Source organism: Solea senegalensis, linkage group LG17 (assembly GCF_019176455.1).
Source record: "Solea senegalensis isolate Sse05_10M linkage group LG17, IFAPA_SoseM_1, whole genome shotgun sequence".
Lineage (NCBI taxonomy): Eukaryota > Metazoa > Chordata > Actinopteri > Pleuronectiformes > Soleidae > Solea > Solea senegalensis.
This window is the reverse complement of record NC_058037.1, coordinates 7,763,101-7,786,897: the sequence shown is the minus strand read 5'-3', so window position 1 is coordinate 7,786,897 and position 23,797 is coordinate 7,763,101. Positions and strand designations below refer to the sequence as shown.

Genomic DNA, 23,797 nt, shown 5'->3' with positions numbered 1-23,797 from the left:
CAAAGGGCCTGTCCACATGGAAAAGAATGTAGGTGAATATGCTGTGTTAATGCACCCATTGCGTCTATCGCACTGCACGTCCCGGGCAATGTGAAAATCGCGTTTGTGCATTGAATTTGTCTGTAAACTTGCGTCCTGTGTGATGCATTAGGAGCCTTAAAACGTTTTGGGGGTTTTTAAATTTCGAAACACCACCATTGCGTTTTTGTGTAGACAAGGAAAACACTACTTTGGGAAAACAATGATGTCTCTCTTGCACCAGCTTTCACTGTCTCCATCTTCATCATCATTGTCGTCATCATACTCTTGTGTTTGGAGACTGTTTGACAGAGTTGCCAACTACTTTCAATAGAAAGTAAAGTAGTAAAGTAAAGTAAGTGAGTTCAGACACTTGAGTAAAGAATAAGTTGAAGATTAACAGTGAAACTGAATTGTAAAAATGGGGCGGGGGGATTTCACAGACATTATTTTTGTATGAACAATACAGATTAGTGATTGTTTGGCACACGGTCAGCTGCACTGCACATTCACATCTCTCTCTCTCTCTCTCTCTCCTGCTCTCTCTCTCTCTCCAGTCAGACCAACTCTCCACCAAGCTCACTCCTGCAGCCGAACTGGTGATTTCCTTCTTGGAAAACAAAATAAATATAGTGACAAAGTCGCGAAGTTGGCAACACAGTTGTTTGGTTTGTTTGCTTTATGATAACTTTTATTTTCTTTCTTTTATTTCCCTTACTTTCCACTGGCTTGGTTCATTCTGCCTCTATTTCTGTGATTGTGTATTTCTTCTTCTCCATTTTTGGTGTAGCAGCGTTACAGCACCACTAACAGGCCTGGCATATGTACTACAGCATTCTGCGTTGTTTTTGGGGGTTCTGTGTGAAGGGGAACATTTCCTGAAACTATGTCGTGTTTACGGGAAACTTTTTTAAATGACAAAGAAAACGATTATGTACGTTTACATATACTTTTTTGGAAATGTTCTAAACTACATCAATGTGCAGAGAGAACATAAGCTGAGATGTGTACAAAGATACTCTAGTGGTTTGTAGTTAGTTAATGACTGAAGCATCTTGACATGCTATGAAGTCTGATTTCACCCGTATGAAGATCATCACCCCAAAACAGGTGCAGCCTTCTCTCTTCCCTCTCCTCATGCTCATCTTACTACAGTTTGTTTTCCTTCACCATGTGGAAAACATCTGCATAGGTGGTCCAATGCGCCCCTCCACCACCTCATTTACTCCCACCCCTCCATTCTCTCTCTCTCTGTCCCTATGTCTTACTCCTTTAACACCAGCAAAGGGAAGCACTGATTGTAAATATGGAGAGGTGTCAGTGCCAGAAGAAACGAACCGCGTATTTCTGGATCCAAGTTGCGAGGTTTACCGAAGCATATTTTTATCATGAAAAGCCAACATAGAATGGGACGGCCATGCGCAGCTGCTGGTCTAATTTGCTCTAAGCATGTACAAATAGGACGGCCCACACAGACCATAAAAGTGGAGTGGAGGTTTTGCTCAACGCGGCACTTTTGTCTGACCAGAAGCACAAGGATGCCTTCCAAAGAACAAACACATCACAAAAGAAAAGAGGAGAGAAAACACACAGGCACACTCACATGATAGTTTGAAATACAGTACAAAAAACTCAGGAGAGATTGCTGCTGCCTCACTCAGTGTTTCTCCACGAGTTAACACTCTTCTACCATTTACTTAAAACAATTCAATGGATGAATTAGGGAAAAATGCCTCTAGAAAAATTATTATATAGCTTGTTGAGCTGCACCAGTGTCCCTTCTGTTTGCTTTCCATACATTTTATTGCACCATGGGAAGTTTTATTTTCTCTTGAGCAATTTGCTCTGGAAACCCCCTGTAGATCCTGTGAGTACTTTTATTACGTTTATACATGTACACATTGCATGTCTTCACATGAATACGCGCTTACACATGCGTGCACACGCACACACACCCACACACACTTACATGTGTCTGAATGGGGTTCCCCTTTAGATACCACATAAATAACCAACTTCAAACAGTAAACTAGGTGCTAATGAACTGGATCCTGACAAGGTTTGCTTTCCACAAGCAGAGACCTACTCCACAATGGATGCATTCACAGGATCTCAGCCATGGAAAGTGTTGGTAAAGTAATCCCGCTGGAGTTTATGCAACCTTTTCTAACTCTCAGTATGTCTTTCTCCCTTCGGGCCTTTAAGACCCAGCCAAAAACAACACTGACCTGCATCAGCTGATACAGGCAGAGGCTACCCACATTTGCATGTTTCAAAATGGCACCCATTCACAAACAGTTGGCAAATTGACGTGGGGAGGAAAGGACCACAACGCCCTGCTTCCTCTTAGGCTTTACCTGTGAGATCAGTCACGGCAACTTCAAGGGTTGTTTCTTCCATGTCGTTCCACAGAACAGGACGTGGCTGCATGGAATCCAAACACTTCCGTGCACATGTGGCCAAATCACCCGACTTCCTCTGCATATAAGACCTGCAAGAAAAGGTGTCATTCTATCTTTAACTGAATATGGGCAGTGTTCCCACTCTGTGTGCTCTGACAAACTGAATAAAAGTCAGAGCATAGCATATGGCTTTATTCAACACATTTGATATTCACACAGGAAATTTAAAAAAAACTTTGATGCACACCTGCTGAAACTGACAAAGAATGACAGAGACAGCAACAACATTTCAAGATAAATTCTGCCGACAAAAATGGGCCAGGGTTTCATATCAGTGAGAGTTTAAATTTTGTTTGGACCAGCAGAGTATTCATTGAGTGAATTATGACAAACTATACACTTGCGCTGTGTTCCTCTATATCTTTTATGCTTCTAGGCAGCAAAGACATGAAATACTGCCGGTGACAGGTAAAGCAATACTCTGTAGTGGAAGGTCTTTAACAGTAGCCACTTTTCACAAAGAAGTGCAATATTCAAACATGTGATATCCTGTTCCAAACCACAGCTCAGAGCAGCCTCTCCTCTAGATGTGAGGGTCACACTGTGCTGACAACCTGTATTTATGGCTATCTGACCTGACACCATGAAAAGTTTTATTTCTATCAGATGTTTTCAACCAAGGAGAGGTGAACAGAAAAGGGGGATATCAATCTTGGCAGTGTCATAGGGAAAGGTCAAACATAATTGAAAATGCATAAACCTTCTGCAAGTTGTTACTTTTTTGCCCTTACTAAAACCTTTTATTTATTCAGATTTTTTCACAGCATTGACTGAGGTTAAGTAACTTTTTTTCAGCTTCACTGGAAATATCCACAACCGGTGGCATAAGATGCCATTTACTGAAGCACCTATGGCTCCACCCAAATAAATAAACAATACATTTTAGCAATAAAAGAGCCTTTGTACTGAGCTTTCAATGCACTGCAAGGATCTGTCTGAGGTTAGAAATGTATTATTGAGGCAAATGCAGATACTTTTATTTTACATTTAGTCAATCGTTCCTCTTTTGACCATCGCATTTGAGCCTGCTCGATTCTCATCACGACATGAATATATACAACACTGACATTTGTAAAACAAATAAGCTGCCAGGTGCAGGCTGTCCTTTCCTGAGGTTTTTTTTATTATTATTTTTTTTTTAGAATAGGTATGGAATTTCATGACGGCTACGAAGGTCAGCGTCTTAAGAATAAACCTAGTCACATTAAAAATGTAAGTAAAGAAACTGAACAAAGATGTGATTTTGACAGTCTTGGAAAGTGAAAATGAATCTGAGCTGTAACACTTTGCAGACCATGTGGTAGTGTAACCTTTATTCCCCAGAGCCCTGTGCTGTCAAGAGACTCTCCTCCGGTGCTGTTTCTCAGGCCTCTTGACCTCCTCAGCCTGAGTCCCACAGGATACAGCCGTGGTTGTGTTGGGATATAGGGGCTGAGGTGAAGGGGATGCGGAACACCAAGGTGAGCGGTGGTTGGTAGCCTTATGAAAACACAACCTTTGAGCAGTGTTTACCTCTGAACCATGTATGAGGTCTTCATTGACACGTAGAGTGGTGAGGTAAGTTAGTTCCTTGTTGCATTCATTACTCTCATCTCTCCTACCTCCTCACACACATCCCTAGAAGAGCAACCCCCCACCTCACCCCAAAAGCATGGGGCTCGGCAGCATGAATGGGGCATTGTGATGCGTCTCCGTCATGGCAGTCAATGTTTTCACTTCCATTTGATCCGTCGGCGAGGCTGCTAATTGGGTAAGCGTGTTCCCAGGTCACCAGGAGGTTTCTCTTTCCATAAATACAGAAAGCCGGCAAAGGCTTCTACAGATGTCGTTTCCCACCAAGTAGGTTCAGACCAGCTTTAGGCAGTAGATGTAATTTATTGTGTCTAAAACCACAGTCCAAAATTTTTTCCTTCTCTCTCCTCATCACTGCATTTTATCATTCTCCCTGGCACTGCAGTAAAGCTGATTTTTGTCCCTTTACTTTTGCTTGGTCTGTGTGTACTATGTTGCCATTAGAACCACAGGTGTCATGATGACATGGACATGGTTTTACTGTGTCTGTACTCCATCCAGGCTTGACAGGTCCGAATGATGTTATTTTCCAGGTGTCTGTCCACCAGTGACACAGTTTATGAGCCTCAGGGTTTATTTGTTTGTTTTTGTCATGGAACTTACATTGCCTCTCTTACTCAAGGACTCAAGACAACCCTGGGTGCCAGCACTGAGCACTCAGCTGGAACAGAGGGCTGAGACAGACTCAGAGGCATGTTTGCTGAACTTAATCTGTTAGGTGTGGTCAAAATGGTCAGTTGGTCAAAGAAACTGTCGTTCATCTGGAGTGTCCAGGTTTTAGCCTTTGTGCTGGCAGAGAACCACTTTGCCGAAATGTCCTTGAATACTTACCAATTCTATGGGTGGTGTTCTGTAGCTGACGACGACATATCCTCCCTGAGTGAAACAAATAAAAACACAAATTTGTCATCAATACAGTGTGATGTTGAGTTCAGCTACTGTTTCATGAATTAGAATTACTCATGAACATTCAATTTGTTTACCTATCTAAAGACTTTTTGGTACCATAATTTGAATGGTATGACGTGAATTGGACATTTCTATTGTGATGTGAAATATTCAGTTCCTAGAAAACCCAGCTCTCTAGTGATAAAAAAATATTATTAGATGTAGGGGAGGATATTTTTTATGTTAGTACAGACTGGAATGTGTCTTTGAAAACTGGTCATCATCTGCTCCTCCAACTCAGGGATAATCTGATGGCGCCACTGTGTGGTAGGATCTGAGCTCTGTTAATATTATGTGAAGGCTTTGGATTGAATAAAATCTACTCAGAGTCAAGGGACTATTTCTATAATCTAATTATTGCATTGAGCAAATTGATGTCAAACTATTTATTGTCTCACTAAAGATGAATTCATTTATGCAGAAGCATTCATAAAATAATTTTTCACCTTTGTGTAAATCACTGTGGTGCTAGATAAATGACAATTACAGTAAACTTAAGTGACACATCCAATATTGAGAGAATGTACTGCTGTAAAAAATACACTTTATTTCAATTTTCTCTTACAATAATTTGAATGAGCAGTGTTAGACAAGTTAGTAGGTGCATAGAAAAATTAAATAATAATAATAAAAATTTTTAATTACGTGATGTTTTTGTAATTGCTGACACACTGCATGCTTTGATAAATTGACTGTGCAGGAACTGGTTTTGTTGTTTATGGATTGCAATTTTTTCATATTACAGACATTAATATTAAACATAACTCAAACTTCAACCTCAAGCATTACTATAAATATAGCATTTGGGACAAGATTTGATGCATAACACGGATGTCCATATCTAACAAATATGCATTTTACTAAAATGCCAGACAGGGCAAAAAGATACAGATCTTACCGATTGAAACCAGAGGGTGGCAGGCTTCACACATCAAGTTACTTCATGACTGTGTCACTGATAGAGGAGAAGTCCACATCATGTAGAAACTGCTGAAGAAACACATATGCATATTACAACCCGCTAAATAGCTCTAAGTCAGTATTGCTGTCTTGTTATCAGTGGAACACCATCTGTCCAAATAGAGGAATTGCTTGTCATAATTTTACTGGTGTGTTATTGTAGCATCACAAGCTGGCAAAGTTCAGATATGGAAAAGACATACTCTCCATTGATTCATCTTGATTTACTCATAGGGTGGGAAGATGGGCTGATTCATCTTCTGTGGTGAATATTCATCATGTTGTGGGTCTGTCTCTTAAAATCCAACATTTAAGGGGTATTTCAGATTGTATGAGGTGTGGTTGTGTAAGATATTTACACATAGCCAATACTGACTTCGCAATGCACATCACCATCTCCAAGAACCTTTCAGCTGCTATGTCTAACTGAAAACATGGTTGCCAACAGGGACACAAGCAAAAACAGATTTCAGCTAATTATCTAAAGGCTCACCTCATAAAGGTCCCTGCTTAAGGGAACAACAACTTAAGAGTGATTGCAACTTTATCTCACCTTACTGAAAACTGAGATTTGTTTTGAGTGCTCACTGCTTACACTAAAGTCCATAGAGAAACTCACCAATTGTATATCAAGGCAGACCACTTGCACCACTTATGTCTCCATCAGCAAGTTTTTGAGAAAAAAGGCTGGTCTTTGGAGACAGCACTGCACAAAACACAGAAAAAGTATTTATAACAATGTAACTTTCACAGAGAGCAACCTTATTTATTATAGAGCAGTTATTTACTGCACTAGTATACAGTAAGACAATGTTTGTTGCTTTCTTAAGGTTGTATATCAACAACTTTTTCAAAACATTTAAAAAAAACAAAAACATGATACATTTCTATTGTATAGTTTTTGATTATAACATCCTAGGGATTGTTTCTGGAGAGTAAAGACACTGTTAAATCACTGTTTTTCACAACTGACCCAAAAGTGCAAAATTGGTGGACGATACCTTCAATGTAACTTCTATTGACCTAATATTCACATATCAGTGCCTAGTCAGTCCAGGGCACCTGTTTCTGTGAGTGAATGGACCACAGCAGCCATTTTGGTGGGTTACGGTAGGAAAATTACAGGTGTAAATAATCAAATTAATGATGGGTTAAGTTACATTTAGCTTCCTCAGTTTCACAATGCATGCTGGTTCACTGTCACACACGTCCTGACATACATGAACTTCACAGAGCCATTATTAATGAAGTCAGAACACCTGTGCTTATCCTGCTGTCAAAACGTCTGCTGTGCAAAGGGCCCATTTTTTGCTATTTTTAACGCACTTCAAGCTCCAGTGTGTAAGAATTACTGACATCAAATAGGGAGACTGCAACAAACGGAGGACTCCACTCCTCACCCCCTCTTTCCTGAGCACTTCATAATAACAATAATAACACCAATACATTTTATTTATAAGCGCCTTTCCAACACTCAAGGACACTTTACAAGACAAACAACAATAAAACAATAAACAAAAAGTAATGGTTCCGGTTTAACACAGGAACTGCACATTCTTTTTTTCACAAGCATGGTGATGCAAGATGGTAACTACCTTAAACCAAGGCCCTTACCTTAAGTACATGCATTACAACATGTAAACTTTTGTTTAAACAAATTAACGTGACGCCAATAAGTACGACGAAGGATTAGAGTAGGTGTGCTAATTGCTACTGCATGAAATGCTATCCTAGTAGTTCTTAAGAAGCTACTAGCCTTGCTAGGAGCTTGTGTGTGTCATATGAACAGTTAGTCTTTTCATTTCTACATGTTACGTGGGAACAGCTAAATAACGTGTACATGTATGTACTGTATATACATGTGTACATTAGATATGTGTCCATGGTTCAGTCAGTGTTCGGACCCACCTGAAGTCTATAAATTACTCCTCCTCCTCCTCCTCGACGTCTACCTGCGTGAACCGGGCGTGGCGTGTCTCCTACTCCCACAGAGAGGAAGACTCATTCTTGAGTAATTTTACTCCGCAACACGTTTTAGGAAACACGGCAGAAAACTTTGAATCAAGGTAGGAGCTGTTTCAAATGTATGACTTTAACGTTAAAATAAATGATTACAGATTCATTCAGATTAAATTATATTAGCGCCTTCATTTACCTGAGGGAAAATCACTATGGTATGGTCCAGTTGAGTACAGAGTACACTAAGTTATGCGTTTGTGGTTGCAATATGTAGACAGAAGTTAATGTTTAATGTGCAAGACTTCATTGCACTATTTATAAAATTGTGCTGACACAGTAGTGTTGTGTATGACTTGATATTTGATAGTTATAACCGCATTGTTCACCATTTTTTGTCTCAGACCATTTTTCCCCAGTATGAATGATTCTAACAATAAACAAATGACACCATGCTATTCAACACATTCCTGTTATTCCATCTTCTACAGCATTTACATCCTCTACTTGTTTCAATATTAACTCTGTCAACATTGTTTTTGGTTGGAAAAGAGACATAAAATTGCTGATGAGTAAAGTGGAAATGACGGATTGAAGTTTTAATTAAATGTGTTATCACAGTCCATGTTGCAGTTAGAATATTAGCACTCCACTTGAAATTGAATGTTTTGCATAAATAATGCATGTGATGATCTATTTTTCTATGGGCACCAAATGCCATCATCCTATGGTCTATCAAATTTTGGTGTGTTCTGCAATTTACTGTAATATTTTAGGAGTCAGCTCATCACACTAGACACATCTCAACAAGTACTCCTTCAGCAAGCTCAAACTTTTAACTGTACCCTGCAGCTGCAGAGGGAGGTGGCAGCACAACAGCAGCAGCAGCATAGTGTGTTCATTAAACTTAGCCCTCAGCTACACATTTTTACACAGTACTCACATACAATGGGTCAGGAGGCCTTAGCTATATGAAGTGTATATGACTTCATATATCTTTGTTCACCAGTGATCTGAGTCCATTTATGAAATGGAGAGATTTGTGCAGTATGTGTGTGTAGATGTGCTGTTTTGCACCGTCTCCTGCACCAGATTCATGTCCCTGCTCGTCACACATTCCACATACCCCTCCCTGCTCCTCCCCTTTCCTCCCAGCCTGATGTCTTTCATCCATTCACTCTTTTGCAAAATTGACATCATATATGTTCTTACACTATGTGCTGTGTTCTGCATTCTGTTTTTTTTTCTTGCTTGCACCAGCCAGTACATCTGCCTTTCTGTGTGTTTGCCATTATCTTATTCATACATCTAGAACTTAAGGGGCTGCAGTGTATCTTTGTAGAGATACTGCAGGAGAAGTTGGTGAAAAGCTGTGGCCACTTAGAACAGAAAGAAAAAAGATCTGTTTGTGAACTACTGGCCAAGTTCATTTGGACGTTCCCACAGGATGTTGAGAAACACTTAATCCTCTGACTCATATTTTCACCCCAGATGTTTCTCAACCTTCCAAACAAAAGATCACATGAAAAGAGTGAACATATTGTAGCGGGATTCCCCCAGTGTGTGTCTAAATGGAGATAGTGGTGGGTTTTACCTTGCATTATTTCATGTGGTGTACCTCTGTGACGGTGATATCCAAACCTGATCCTGTCTATAAAGTGTCATGTGCACTGTATCTCTCCTTTGTCTTTTCAGAACAGGGCAATGATCACGGCTGCAGAGTATGGCGAGACATCGTGGGAGCTGTCTGTGCAGGTGGATCAAAAAGATGGAGATGAGTCCATGAAATTTAAGCTGAGGGTGAAGGGAGACCTGCACATTGGGGGCCTCATGCTTAAGTTAGTGGAGAAAATCAGTGAGTGTTTTTGATGCTATGTGTAGCACCAAATTTAAATACAGTAGTCCTTCAAATGAGAGAAGTACCAAATGTAACTACAGAGAGAGAGAGAGAGGTTTCTGCACAAGAATTAAGTTCTCTTTATCCTCTAATTATGGCTTTGACCCTCCCCCACTGCTACAGCGGGTCTGTTAGTCAAGCCACACCCTTATTTGCCCTGCATTTTTCTACGCTGCAGTGCTATTGTTTTGCCACAGTGCATTGGCTTGTGTAGCCTTAGGGGCCAAAGTTCGACCAGGATGCAATATCTCTTTATAGGACTCCACAAACATGTAGGAGCAAACGTAAGCAAGGTTGTTTAAAGAGTATGAGACACAACAGATGACTAAGTAGTTTGTCATCAATGGACATATTTCAGCCCACCACCATCACATGACGTCAGGTAGACTCATCAAAGCACACTTTTATCATTAGCAGCCACCTACACAATAGTGGCTACAGCAAGTGTTTGTATTGGCAGCAGCAGTTTTGGTAGCGCCAAGATAATTTAAACTTGACATACAATATAAAAACACACAATAAATGTGATAATAACATGTTACTAGTATTGATAGTACTACGATTATGTGAATCTGTCTGCAGAGGCTCCTCAGGACTGGTCAGATCATGCCTTATGGTGGGAACAGAGGACGTGCTGGCTGCTTAAGACACACTGGACCCTGGACAAGTATGGAATTCAGGTAATATCGAAATTCACTATTAATCTCAAAAAGCAATTCAGTTTCTCTATAAAACAAAGTCACCTGAATTCCCACTGGACAGAAGAATATTCTATTCTGAGCCATAATAATTCTGTGTGTTCCTGTGTGCTCCCCAGGGCAGGAAAAACCATCACTGGTTTTATGTGAACATTTGTGGAAGCTTCTGGATTGTATTTTCATCCAAGGCAAATAAAAAACAGAATTATATTAATCTCCCACTCAGCCCAGGTCTGAACCATTTGTTGGGTAGTTGCCTTATGTAAAGTGTAACTTATACCCGAAGAACCATAGCTCTGTAGTGAAGAAAACGCGTACAGTAAAGTATTTGTTCCAGAGATAGGTGCAACTATCAACTTCATATAAAAAGCAACAATAAAAGGGGGCAGGATAATTTACACCCAGGCCAGTCAAGGTAACAAAATCTCCAAGTCAGCGCAAAAAGGAATGTGAGGGCATACAGTATATAGGCCTATTGATCTTGCATGGATGGCTCATATGATTTAAAATTATTCTGCTGTACAGGCTGATGCTTTCCTACGCTACACGCCCCAGCACAAACCCCTGCTGCTGCTTCTTCCCAATATGAAGACCATCAAAATGACTGTCAGCTTCTCCAATGTGGTTTTCAAGGCTGTGGCAGAAATCTGTCAACTGCTCAGTGAGTTACTCTGTCTTTTTCCATTAGAAAACCCCTCTCTCCTCCCTGCTTTTGTTATGATTTAGTGTGAATACAGGACTCTCTCCAACATCATTACTCCGTTTCAGACATCAGGAGACCAGAGGAACTGTCTCTGCTGAAGCCGCCAGATGATCCATCCAAAAAGAAGAAGAAGAAAGACAAAAACCTAGAAGAGAACATTTGGGACATCGATTTGCCTACTGGAGGACCCGGAAGCTCAGGTGTTGTGAAAAGAACAAGGCTGTTTTTAGCCTAGTGCAAAAGTTCACTGATAAAAGGGTGAAATGTCATTTTTGTGGATTGTTTTGGTGGATCACACTGTGTATTTTCACATTTTACTGGGTAGAACTTGCAAAGTGGGTTCCAAAGTAGGTTTTTTTGTAGCTGTATTTAAAGGAGACCATTTCAACTGTATTGTAGTAATTGGTAGAATCAACATCTAATATAATTAGTTCCACCTTTGCTTTTCCTGCCATGATAAATCAAGATGTCCATATGAGTGTTGCCATTGCGATTCTGGTTAATTCTGGTAAATTCATTTTGTTCCAAAGCTAGCTGTGACAAAAAACCATCAAAGTAAGAGGAAGGCTGGAATCACATGTTTTGTACTGATTTATCTGAGCAGTTAAACACTCTGGGCTGTGAAAGGTTTAATTGATGAAATCTGACCCATCTTTAATTCACACTGTCTGAATTACCCTGGAGGTCAGTAGAGAGGTAGAAATGAGCAACATTCATATCCAGTATATTGATTTTGCCGCAATCTTCCAGGCCTCAGTTTTATTTAATCAATATGATCTGAAAAAAATGCTCATGTGCTGCCATGTTCTTCAGGATTTCTTCTTCGGGAACACTCACTCAGTTATTACCTCCTTGATTTCCATCATGCTTTATTTTATTCCAATTGTTGCATCTTTCTTAAAACTCATTGGATATGAAGTTTTGACATTAATAATGATGTTGTTTTCTATAATGTGTTTTTCCTTAAAGCCCTCATGTACAGTAAGACCATGACTGCAACCTATGACCCAGAGAATGGGATGCCGATGTCTGCCACCAGCCTCTGGTTTGGAGAAAACCCTCTTGCTGACTCTCAGCCGAACTTGCCACCCGCTGAGTTGGCCAAGATGTACCAGCCACTCTCAGTAGTGGACAAAGCAATCAACAATGCAGGGTAGAAACCTAGAAGTAGAAATAGGTAGTGTTTCTCAGGTTGTTTAGTATTCATCCTATAACATTGTTGGTTACTGCTGTGATTGACAGGTGGTTGGACTCATCTCGTTCCCTTATGGAGCAAGATATCCAAGATGACGACAAGCTGATGCTTCGATTTAAATACAATGTCTTCTTTGACCTCAATCCTAAAGTGAGTGACCCAAATTTAGATATATCTATAACAGGTCCTGTTGAGCTAAACGTCTGTGTCTTTATGTTTTAGTATGATGCTGTCAGGATAACGCAGCTGTACGAACAGGCACGCTGGTCCATCCTGCTGGAGGAGATAGATTGCACTGATGAGGAAATGCTGATGTTTGCTTCACTACAGGTTAATATTATATCACCACAGTTATGAATATGATGTAAGGTGCTGTATATTGTTCAGTACTCGGAGCCAGTAAAACTGAGACAGCAGTTTTGTTTGTACAGCAATTAATTCAAACATTCTTATTACATTACATTACATGTCATTTAGCAGACGCTTTTATCCAAAGCGACTTACAATTGAATTGAGTACAATCAGCCAGGGGTGGAATTCTCCACACTGGACAGACGGCAAGGTGTGAGTCAGTGCTCTTAAAACTGTAGTGTGTAACGTTTAAAATATCAACCTAAGCAGTAAATTCAAACCATTGTCTCAGTAATGCAGTGTTAGATCTCGAGTGGCTTGCCTACATATCCACACTGCGCACAGGAAGAGATTTTTTTATGTTAAGATGGAAATACGAAGAAGTGCTAACAGAAAGTTTCAAAAGTGAATTCTATTTCTCAAAAATCTGGTTGTTCAGCAGTTTCACAAGATAAATGCTTCTTTCCTGTGATCCCCTGTCCTGCCAGTGCATACACAAACACTTTCTCTGTCGGTTCTGATAGTATTGCTTGTCAGAGCCTGGCATACAATTTATGTTACATCATTTCTTTTCACAAAGCCCAAACAGAGGCAGAATCATACCATCAGCAACTACAAAAAGCACCTAAATTTACTCACTGCACCTCTAAATTACAACTCCTCGCTGTAAAGTACAATCTCACCATTACAGATTTAGCTGCTTGTCACTGGAGCCTTACTTTTCCATGGGCACAGTAATGTGATATGCTATGTGTCTCAATGTCAGCCACTTTCTGTTGAGACAGTGATTCAGAAATCTCTCACATACACATTGATGCAGTGGCTGACACACAGGGCTGTGCTCAAACCTCCCTCTGACTCATGCCAGCCTTGCATAACCTCCTAAGTCATGTTAAGAGAAACATCACAACAACTTTTAAGTTGCACCTTAAAATCCACTGCTAAGCATCTTATTGTACATAGTGTATAGTATAGTACGGCATAGTATAGTATAGTTTGGTGTTTTGTGTATTTTAATATTTATATTTATAATAAGATTTATTTGTACCGCTGTTATGATGACCCAATCTCCCCTCGGGGATAGATAAATAAAGCTAGCGATCTTATCTATCTATCTATCTATCTATCTATCTATCTATCTATCTATCTATCTGTCTGTCTAGTACATGTTAGTTAAAAACTAAACGTTTAATCATTGAAGTTAGGACATCACTGCAAGATTCTTTCATGAGGAGTGGAATTTCTCCCTTATTCCTTTGCAGTATCACATCTGTAAACTGACCATGTCAAGTGAACCATTGGACAACTCCAACGAACCAGAAATAGATGAAGTCGAGGCGGCTCTTTCCAACCTGGAGGTGACGCTTGAAGGCAGACACACAGACAGGATTCTGGTAAACATATGTTTTAAACAGAACTACACCGGAGTGAATATTAACAGCAGTTTTTAGCAGTTTTCCTGCTCTGTAACAGAAGAACACCTGTTTTTAAGCTGAAGTCGATATGTAGGCCTCCGATGATTGCCTGTCTTAACATGGTGATGTAACGAAAAGACACAAGATAATTGACTGTTGTTTGACCCGCCCCCAGGAAGACATTACAGACATTCCAGAGCTGGCAGATACCCTCCGACTATTTAGGTAAACCCACCTTTATACACATTTTACTGTATCATGTGAAGACAGCCCTCTGATAACTGGTAGCTGATTTAAAATAATAATCTTTTAATAAAGCCTGTTTAACAGTATGTACTCTTTCCTAAACTGTACCTCAGGCAAAAGAACAGCATTTTATCTTTCTTTGCTTGTTTTCTCTGTTAAATTAGGCCCAAAAGACTGACGTTGCGGCCTTACAAAGAGTACTGGTTTGTATTCAAGGACACTACGATTTCCTACTACAAGAACAAGGAGACTTCCAGTGGAGAACCCATAGAGCAGCTTCACCTCAGAGGTCAGTGAAACAAAATGATCTGAAACAATATTAAAGGTCATTACAATGGATAGACACCCAAGCTATTCTCCTTAAAATAATATGTTTAAATGTGGATTAGGTGAATTATTTTGGCCTAGTGTTGGTCACAATATCTGTCATGTTATTCTTTGAATCACCCAGAGTAACTGCAGTTAATTCATTGTCACTATAATTATAGATCATGTTGGTCTGCTTCTAAAACGTACGTCAATATAACATATTCCTCCTCATGTGACAGGTTGTGAAGTTGTTCCTGACGTCAACGTCACAGACAAGAAGTTTGGCATCAAGCTTCTGCTCCCTGTGGCTGATGGGATGAATGAAGTGAACATCCGATGTGACAATGTAACCTCTTCTTAAATCGTCCACATGAAAATATACAATGTATGTATACTATTGTAGCTGACGTATGTTTGTGCTTCTTCTGCCACAGGAGACGCAGTACGCCAGGTGGAAAGCTGCCTGCATCCTTGCCTCTAAGGGGAAGACAATGGCCTACAGCTCCTACAAGTCAGAAGTGAGGAATATCCAGTCCTTTTTGCAAATGAAGAGCCTGGCGCCCCCTCCTGGCCAGTCGGCTCCCGACCTTGACTCAATGGAGATGAATGCTGAGTGTTTTGTTTCCCCACGCTACGCCAAGAAACACAAAACCAAACAGGTCTGTTTATGGCTACCAGCGAAATATGTGACTTTGCCAGTAGCTATCAGTGTTGCGTCACTGGTTTTGTTAAAATGATTTCATCTTCTGTCTCACATTATTGTTCGTAGCTGACAACACGTATCCTGGAAGCCCATCAGAACATAGCACATCTGTCACTAATGGAGGCCAAAATGCGATTTATTCAGGCCTGGCAGTCACTTCCAGAGTTTGGTATCAACTACTACATTGTCAGGTACAATACAATATGTATTAGTGTGTGTGTGTGTGTGCTGTAATATATTACATATTTTCTGGCATAAACCTTTGCAGGACCAGTAGTCCTCATGGAGACCAAAACCTGGTCCTAATGAGCCTGAGTCACATTTCTGAGGAACTGTAAAGGTTTCAATAAGATTTGAACTATGGTGAGGATAGGGTTAGGCATTAACTGGTTATGATTAAACACATGTTCATGTTAGTATAAGATGTTTTCATTTTACACGTGTTGCAGATTCAAAGGCAGTAAGAAAGATGAGATTCTGGGGATCTCGTACAATCGTCTGATTCGCATTGACATGTCCTCTGGCCTCCCCGTCACCACGTGGAGATTCGCCAACATGAAGCTGTGGAATGTCAACTGGGAGATAAGACAGGTGTGCAGTTGTCGTGCAGTATAATTCAGATTTCACCATGACAGCAGATCTCATGAATATTTAATCAACTTTATTCAATTCCAGGTGACTATAGAATTTGACCAGAAGGTGACAATAGCCTTCTGCTGTGTGAGCTGTGACTGCAAGGTGGTGCACGAGTTCATTGGGGGTTACATCTTCCTGTCCACACGAGCTAAAGACCAGAACGAGACACTGGATGAAGAACTGTTCCATAAACTCACTGGCGGCCAGCAATGAGATGACATATCAGACTGTTCTTCGTCAGGTGCATTTGCTGTGTATTTACTTTGTAACAAGTAACAATGTAAGCGTTCAGTGGTAATGTTACACACTGAGCAAATCACTGCCAAAGAAACAGAGCAACAACTGCATTTTTCATTGAATAAAATGTAAACAGGTCTAGACATTTACCCTGCACTACAGAAGTATTGGTGTTGATGTAAATATGTAGTGAAGATTTGGTTTTCCCCTAAAAACTTGGATGAAACTGTATTTGAAAGATTTTTTTAAAAAAGGTCAGGAGTTGTTTTTTCAAACTGACATTGTTTGTATAAAAACATTAAAGGTTGGTTTTATATATCGCAGCTTGTTTTCACATTTGTTCAACTGCTGAAATATTTGAAACAAAAAACTATGCTCTGGGCTCGAAGAAAAATAATCTTTATGTTTTATTTGTTTTGATTCATCAATGATTTAATCAATATTGGGATTTAAAATCTGATTTTGGAAACACTTAAACCTCTAGAGGAAACTTGGAGCCATTCTTAGAGCTGAGAAACCGGAACCTGAGGCTGCTTTTCTATGTTCCAGTGTGGTTGAAACTATGTATTTTTAATGTAATGGCATACCATCTGTTCCAAACCCAGAACAGAAAGTATAATAATTATAAATTATCCTCCACCAAACTCTTTTTTGACACATTTCAACCCACATTCACACCTTAATGCCCATTTACTAATGTGATAGAAGCTCTTACCTTAAATGATTTACAGCTAAGGGACAACACTAAAGCTTGAATTCACTGTTTGTGCAGTGTTTAATAAAACATCAATAGAAATGGAAAGTTTTCTTTGGAAAAGTCGGTATAACTAAGTGTGTTACTGGGAGCCGTTTGAAAATTGCTCACGACTTTCCAGTGACTTAAGACTTTTCCCAGGTTTCAAGTCGGCAAAATGATGTTATTTTGTGTGCTGTGTAGGATGCTAGTCTTTCTCTCCATCAGCTGCCTCAATGCTGTGCTGCTGTATGTTGAATGTGGGCTGTTTGAGTTGGCACACCATATAAAAACAGTTATAAAAGACCAGATTGTGGCCCCATAGTGGGAAATGATGCACACTCAGCCATACTGAGTGATGACGTGGTCCAACATCTGCCAAATTGCATTTTAACACAATTGACTGTGTATGGGTGCGGAAAAACTGTTAACTGTACTGAGATGCAGTCCAGCAGTGTTGGCATGTAAAAAAAAAATATGCAGGGGAATTATGGGTAATGTTTAACTGCAGATGAGCTTCCAATCCCAAAAATCAACAAAGTATCATACAGAACTGAATGCAAACACGCTGTGTTGGCCGATTCAACTAATGTCAGGAGATGGCTTTATTATTCAGTCAAGATGTTTTTCCATGAACAACAACCATGAAAACACAACAAATAGAAATGTCAAAAAAAAGGTAGATTTGATACAAATTTGACCAAAAACGAAGATGCGTGTTTGTCAAAAAACTAAAATCAACCCTCTCCTATTTTATGTATAAACCCTCTGAGACACTCTTCTTGGATTGCATACAAGAGATGGGACACAGGCTCTGATATCAGCATCAGATTCCCCATCTGAATGTACAGAGAACAGTCTTTCTGTTTGGTAAGCGACAGGTTGCCAGGTGAGCTGTCTGTCTGTCATATGATCAGCCTGCAGCAAATAGAAACTGTCAGTCAACTCATGTAAAGCTTCATCTGGATGTGTTTGACAGGTCGTGTTTGAGCTGAAGCTGGGATTAAGTTGCTCAAAAGAGTGTATGTAATGTATTACAGTTGGACAATAAAAACGGTTATATTCTCAACTTGGAATATAAAGGTCTAGTTCCCATTTGCACAGCATTAATTATACACATATGTATAAAACAAAAAATGTATCTACAAAAAATATTCTACAACAAAATAAACTAAAACTAATTTAAAAAAATGATAACATCTTGCAAACGCAATAAAACTTAAAAAAAGGTCATCCAAAATCCAAAATTATTATTAAAAACTTGACTGGCTGTCAGTCCCCCGATTAAGCCCGAGAGCACCGTTCGATCGATGATTCTGACATCTCCTATTGCAGGCTGAGTCATCGCGTTTCGCTCCCATTGGCTATCATAATCAGCGACGCGCCTATCCAGCAAATCACAGACGACTATGTTGAAGCCCGGCACAATTTACTGTCTGTAATCGTTTAGTCGCACTGAGGCTGAAAAGAGAAGTGAAGGCTAACACGTGGTAATAATAATTCATCGTGTTTTGCTTTTACCTTCAGGTTACTGTAGTGCCTTTGTTCCAGCTTTATCTTGTCAGCGGCGACTCTAACTCAGCAGCCGGAGACGACTTTCACCTCACAGCTCTAAAAGAGCCGTTTTATCTGCCTCATCATGGCGGACAACGGGGACGAGGACTCTGAGTACAGAATCAAAGTGGGTGACTGCGTCGTGTTAAAGCGAGGAGATATCTTCAAAGCTATGCAGATTCAGCTTGGGAAGTAAGTCAACAACAGCCAAGTATACAGACTCTTACTATTAGCAAGCTTCAGTTTCTGCCCCACCAATCACAACTCCAGCTAGTTCAGTCAAGCTAATGCAGTCTAAGCTAAACCTTCAATGACATGTCACGTGATGGATAATAACAGACTGTGTTTTTAACCAGAATTTATCATATAACAATTACATCACATCCATTGAAATAACATCATGACCCTTTTACTTCTTTGTGTTTTACTTACAGGAAGGTGATTTTTGAGAAACAGTGGATCTTCTTGGACAAAACAGTGGGTCAACTGTATAGCACCACATTTGATATTGTGTCTGGAGGAAATCTGCTGCCACAGAAGCCAAAAAACGCAGATGACGCTAGTGGTGTGTAACCTGCTGGTGTATAAGGTCCAGTGTGTAAGAGTTAGTGACCTCTTATGGTGAGAGTGCAAATTGAAACAAATGGAGAGCTCTGCTCACCCCTACCTTATCAAAGTGTATCAGGGAACTACGGTGGCCTCTGCATACCAGAAAGGATGCCAAACTTATTTTTTACATAATACGTTTCTGTGTCATAATTCATTCTCTGGTTGGATTGTTTATTTGGGCTGATGTCAAAACATGACAGTATAAGATTGCACTGCCGCAAGTTTTGCCTACAGTGCATATTAAAGGCCTGCTTTAAAGCTAATAAAAACCAAAGTATTCTTATTTTAAAGCACTTATGAACGTATGCAAGCATACTTTACTATAGTCTGTTCTATTTCTGCCAAATACCCTCCCTAAATGTTGCACACTGGACCTTTAGTAGAAAACAGCAAGCACATATACATTTAAATTCTACAGTAGATGTATTTGCTCCCTTATTGATGATAATAATAAGATGTTAATGTCATCTATGTTTCCAGATGCAAAGGAGGCGGGCACAGACAACAGGAATATTGTCGACGATGGGAAATCCCAGAAACTGACCAGGGATGACATTGAAACGCTCAAAGAGCAAGGTCTGAAGGGTCAGGTACAGCAGTAACCCTAAAATTATATACATCAGGGGAGTGTGTTGTATTACTGCAGGGTATAGAAATGCTGGTATACACTTTGATAGATCACAATGCAAAAAACACTTCGTCGATGTCTCTGTTATCACCAACCTCTGTGCTTTTACTGCTGAAACAAGTCAGAATGTTTGCTGCTCTAAAGGCCTAGTGGGACTGTATTTTAAAGGGTAAAGAGTATATTTTATCATTTTCAATTCAGCAGTGGTTCATCATAGAAGAAGAGGGTGAAGGAAACAGGAGATGTAGAACATCTGAAAAGTGACTGAGATCACAGACAACTTCGATAACATGGAAATCATGTTGTGTGAAACTTTTGCTTTTTCACGTAAATACTTGAAATTAGATATGTTGCTTTTTGTCTTAATGTAATGAAACGTGACACTTTTTGTCCTGTCCTTGGACGCTTGTCTCAAAATGAAGACATACTTGAGTCCAAAGATGGTGTGTGTTTGTGCTCCACAGGAAATCATTCAGCAGCTTATAGACAACAGTTCCACATTCAGAGATAAGACGGAGTATGCCCAGGATAAATACATCAAGAAGAAAAAAAAGAAGTGAGTCACTTCGGATTATACGACTACACACTGCTGCAGACGTGGGAATATTATTGAATAGTGGTGTAATTAGTATTCTTGGTTGTTTCCAGGTATGAAAATACTGTGACTATTCTCAAACCGTCCTGTCGCATCCTGGCTATGATGTACCATGGCCGGGAACCAGGCAAGATCTGGTGAGTCAGCACGTGGATTAGCAGAAAGCGTGAACATTTTTCTTGTAATGAGAAGACAACGATCTGAATGGACAGTGTGTATGTTTGTGTTTGTTGCAGCCACCTGCGGTATGACACACTGGCCCAGATGTTGACTCTGGGAAATGTCCACGCTGGCAGCAAAGTCTTGGTGTTTGAGACTTGTGCTGGTCTCGTGTTAGGATCCGTTATGGAGAGAATGGGAGGTAAGTTTGTTCTGTTAACTTTGCAGAGCCTTGCTGTTGCCCACTGCATAATTAAACAGCCTCTCTTTCCTCTTCATTCAGGCCATGGGTCAGTGGTTCAGATGTACCCAGGAGGTGGTCCTGTTCGGGCGGGTATGGAGAGCTTTGGCTTCCCCGCACATTTCCACGATACGCTGCATGAGTTTCCCATCTGCCATGTCAATGCTCTGCTGGCAGGGACTCTGGACACCACTGGCAAACACTCGAGTGCTGGTAGGACCTGCATGCTTGTTTGTTTGTTTGTTTGTTTGTTTTTAAATCTTAAATATGTTAATGATTCTTTGTGTGTGTGTGTGAAATGGAGTAGCTACTGATTAAAACTTACCCAGTAAGATTTTCATGAGTTTTTACTTTTGACAGTTGTAGACCAAAACATAGACCAAATGAATCAGCTGATTCAGAAAAATGAGAGACGAGTTTATTTATTCTGTGAAACGTTACTGAAATGTATCCATATATCGTCTAACTTCCAGTTGAAAAACAGTCTGACAAGGATAAAGAGAAGGAGCAGAACCAGCCCGAGGCAGAACAGGCTGGTGAACAGCAGGACGGTCCAGAAGATCCGAACATGGAGACTGTCACTGCTGAAGAAGCTCGTGTGGAGAAGGAGAAAAAAGAGAAGGAGAAACGCAAAGAAGCCAAAGTATGTTCAATCAGTATATACTGACCCCACTTTATTATAACATTATTCTTGGTTCCTTTTTATTATTCTAATAATCAAGAAGTTCTAGTTATTACAAAGATATACACTAGTGATTCTCATTTGAAGATTTAGAATGGAGAATTGTCTTAATTAGATCAGTGCATTGTTTATTTTTTGTTTGTTTGTTTAGGCTCAGGAGAAACGGATGAAGCTGGCAGCCGCTGTCGCTCAGCTGGAAGGCAGAAATGCCGACGGGTTGGTGTCAGCTTTGGTTTTCTCTCGCACTGTTTTCTCTGTTCACAGCTTTTCTGACTCCTCTCTTCCAACTCTCTGTCACTAGTTCTAAATTGCACCATGCAGTCCACAAGAGTAATTAAAACGGAGGAATGAAAAAATGATTCATAATAATTAAAGCAATGGCTGTGTCCATAAATGTCACGATAAATGATTTCCTCTGAGCTCATGCCAGGGACTCTCACTCTGCCCTTACAAGGTGAACAAAGTGATTGGGTTGCAGTTTCCTGTCACATAAAATGAAGGATTTGCTTCATCGCCCCTTTTGTTATAATGGATGAAGTGTTATGAGGGGGAGACCAAAGCTAGATGAACAGCTATTGATCTGGTTAGCCTATTAACTTACCACACATCAATAGATTTTCCAGTCTGTCCTAAATCTGCCTTTTTTTTTTTACTTACCATCATCGTTTTATAGAATGAAGGAGAACGAGGAAGGTGCTAAATCCTTTTGTATTCTGATAATAAGCCACAGTCGTCAACATTTCCAAGTCCCAAGTTTTTTATATCAGACTACATATCTGCTTAATCATCTGTTTCGTTCTAATTACAGGTTGATAATCGCCAGTCGCTTTCACCCGTCTTCTGTCGTAATGGGCCTGCTCAAATTCCTCGCTCCCTCCAGGCCTTTTGTCATCTACTCCCAGTACAAAGAGGTAAAGATCATCCAGACTGGATGTATTTGCTAGATCCAACAACACTTATTGACGTCTTTCGGCGTGTCGGGATAATTTGCTCCCATAGACGTGTCTCTCATCAGCTGCTTTTATTGCTCGGAGTTCCAGTGGGAAAATGTCCTCATTTTGTTACTGCAGCGGACACCGCTGTCACAGCCGAGGAGTTATTACAATGCCTATCGCGTCGCCTGCACTTATTACCACTACTGTGCTAAGAAGATAACGTTCTCTGTGAGTGTGTGTGTGTGTGTCTCTCTTTGGCACTGCAGCCCTCCTTTTAATGCTTCTTTTTCCACCTCTCCCTCGTCAATCTTTTTCAGGCTCTTATCGAGTGTTTCACAAAGCTCAAGGAACATGGTGGTACAGTCAACGTCAGACTCACAGACACCTGGCTCAGGCATTATCAGGTAAAGTGGTGACGAGCCGTGACCGGAGGCTTTTTTAATTTTAGGGTTGTCCATTTGTCCAGATATATATCCCATTCTTTTTAATGTGGTATTTCGGGAATGCTTATAACACTTTCTGATAATGGCCACTTAATTTGTTTTATATCACAATATAAAACAAATTCAAGGCACTGTGACCTCTCAAAGTGCAGCTAATAGCCATAACTCAATGATTAGTTGGGAATGCTAAGACAGCAATTTCTTTTTTCCCCCCCTCGCTCTGTATTTTGTCCTCTTTGCAACAACTAGGGGGTAGAAGTGTCTGCATACCCAAAGACTTCTTTCCCCTCGGGACCCCAGTGTTATTTCCTCCAGCCCTTCCTCCTCTGGAGTTAATGTGTCCTGACTATCTCTCTGTCTGGTCCTTAGGTGTTGCCTAACAGGACCCATCCTCTGCTGCTGATGAGTGGGGGTGGAGGCTACCTCCTCTCAGGGACAACGGTTGCCACAGACACTGCCAAACCTTCAGGCTCACAGCGAGTTGAGGAACCAGCGGCAAAGAGACAGAAACTGACAGACACTGAGGGATAAACAAACAAACACACTAGAATTGCGTCTTTTTAAGGGCACATTCCTCCAGCGCTGACCTTCCTTCTCTGCTGAACTGTTTTGACACCACAGAGTGTCCGGTTTGTATTCATCAAACCACTGTTTCCGCCTCGTGTATTCAGATCAGTGCAGATGAAGGAAACAAAACTGTTGACCTCATTGAGCTCACTGAAATAATCTTTTTTTTCAGTTAATGCTCCACAGATAGAAGTTTAATATTTTTTTATTTTGTTGTTCCTTTAGAAAGTGTCATTTGTGATGACCAATTGGCTTCACTGTGGACAACATCTATCAGCAGAATTAAAAACAAGTATTTGCTATGTGCTAACATAATTTTTTCCATCAATAAAATCATCAAGAGAT

At 40.2% G+C, this 23,797-nt stretch overlaps 2 protein-coding genes and 1 long non-coding RNA gene across 4 annotated transcripts; 2 read left to right on the top strand and 1 right to left on the bottom strand.

Annotated features, from left to right (window-relative positions):
• Window positions 1-5,903: 5,903 nt before the first annotated feature.
• Window positions 5,904-7,930, bottom strand: LOC122784560. Its single transcript, XR_006362182.1, has 3 exons — window positions 7,869-7,930; window positions 6,580-6,666; window positions 5,904-5,990 (listed from the first exon to the last, which is right to left on the bottom strand). It is a non-coding gene; the product is annotated as an uncharacterized LOC122784560 (long non-coding RNA).
• fermt1 (FERM domain containing kindlin 1) lies at window positions 7,923-16,629 on the top strand. The gene is made up of 16 exons (XM_044049875.1): window positions 7,923-8,026; window positions 9,612-9,771; window positions 10,396-10,493; window positions 11,037-11,172; window positions 11,280-11,414; window positions 12,184-12,367; window positions 12,457-12,559; window positions 12,632-12,739; window positions 14,023-14,154; window positions 14,351-14,400; window positions 14,586-14,710; window positions 14,970-15,076; window positions 15,165-15,389; window positions 15,500-15,624; window positions 15,883-16,024; window positions 16,109-16,629. Exons 2-16 carry the CDS (start codon window positions 9,621-9,623, stop codon window positions 16,280-16,282), a joined length of 1,995 nt encoding a protein of 664 aa, XP_043905810.1. The 5' UTR covers window positions 7,923-8,026; window positions 9,612-9,620; the 3' UTR covers window positions 16,283-16,629.
• Window positions 16,630-18,466: 1,837 nt separating this feature from the next.
• On the top strand, window positions 18,467-23,797 carry trmt6 (tRNA methyltransferase 6 non-catalytic subunit). Of its 2 annotated transcripts, XM_044049340.1 has the most exons (12): window positions 18,468-18,785; window positions 19,028-19,158; window positions 19,683-19,792; window positions 20,295-20,386; window positions 20,479-20,562; window positions 20,662-20,786; window positions 20,868-21,038; window positions 21,299-21,468; window positions 21,659-21,723; window positions 22,316-22,418; window positions 22,760-22,846; window positions 23,255-23,797. In XM_044049340.1, the coding sequence occupies exons 1-12, from the start codon at window positions 18,679-18,681 to the stop codon at window positions 23,414-23,416; spliced, it is 1,407 nt and encodes a 468-aa protein (XP_043905275.1). In that variant the 5' UTR covers window positions 18,468-18,678; the 3' UTR covers window positions 23,417-23,797. The 2 variants fall into 2 exon arrangements, with proteins under 2 accessions (XP_043905274.1, XP_043905275.1); XM_044049339.1 differs by having other exon boundaries at window positions 18,467-18,785; window positions 20,662-21,038.

Bases quoted from the DNA above. Each gene is read 5' to 3' on its own strand.
- fermt1 (XM_044049875.1), top strand. From the start codon at position 9,621: ATGATCACGGCTGCAGAGTATGGCGAGACATCGTGGGAGCTGTCTGTG. The intron at 12,368-12,456 runs GTAGAAACCTAG...TGTGATTGACAG, and splicing joins AAAGCAATCAACAATGCAGG to GTGGTTGGACTCATCTCGTT. The intron at 14,711-14,969 runs GTCAGTGAAACA...CTCATGTGACAG, and splicing joins AGAGCAGCTTCACCTCAGAG to GTTGTGAAGTTGTTCCTGAC.
- trmt6 (XM_044049339.1), top strand. From the start codon at position 18,679: ATGGCGGACAACGGGGACGAGGACTCTGAGTACAGAATCAAAGTGGGT. The intron at 21,724-22,315 runs GTTGGTGTCAGC...TTCTAATTACAG, and splicing joins GAAGGCAGAAATGCCGACGG to GTTGATAATCGCCAGTCGCT. The intron at 22,847-23,254 runs GTAAAGTGGTGA...TCTGGTCCTTAG, and splicing joins CCTGGCTCAGGCATTATCAG to GTGTTGCCTAACAGGACCCA.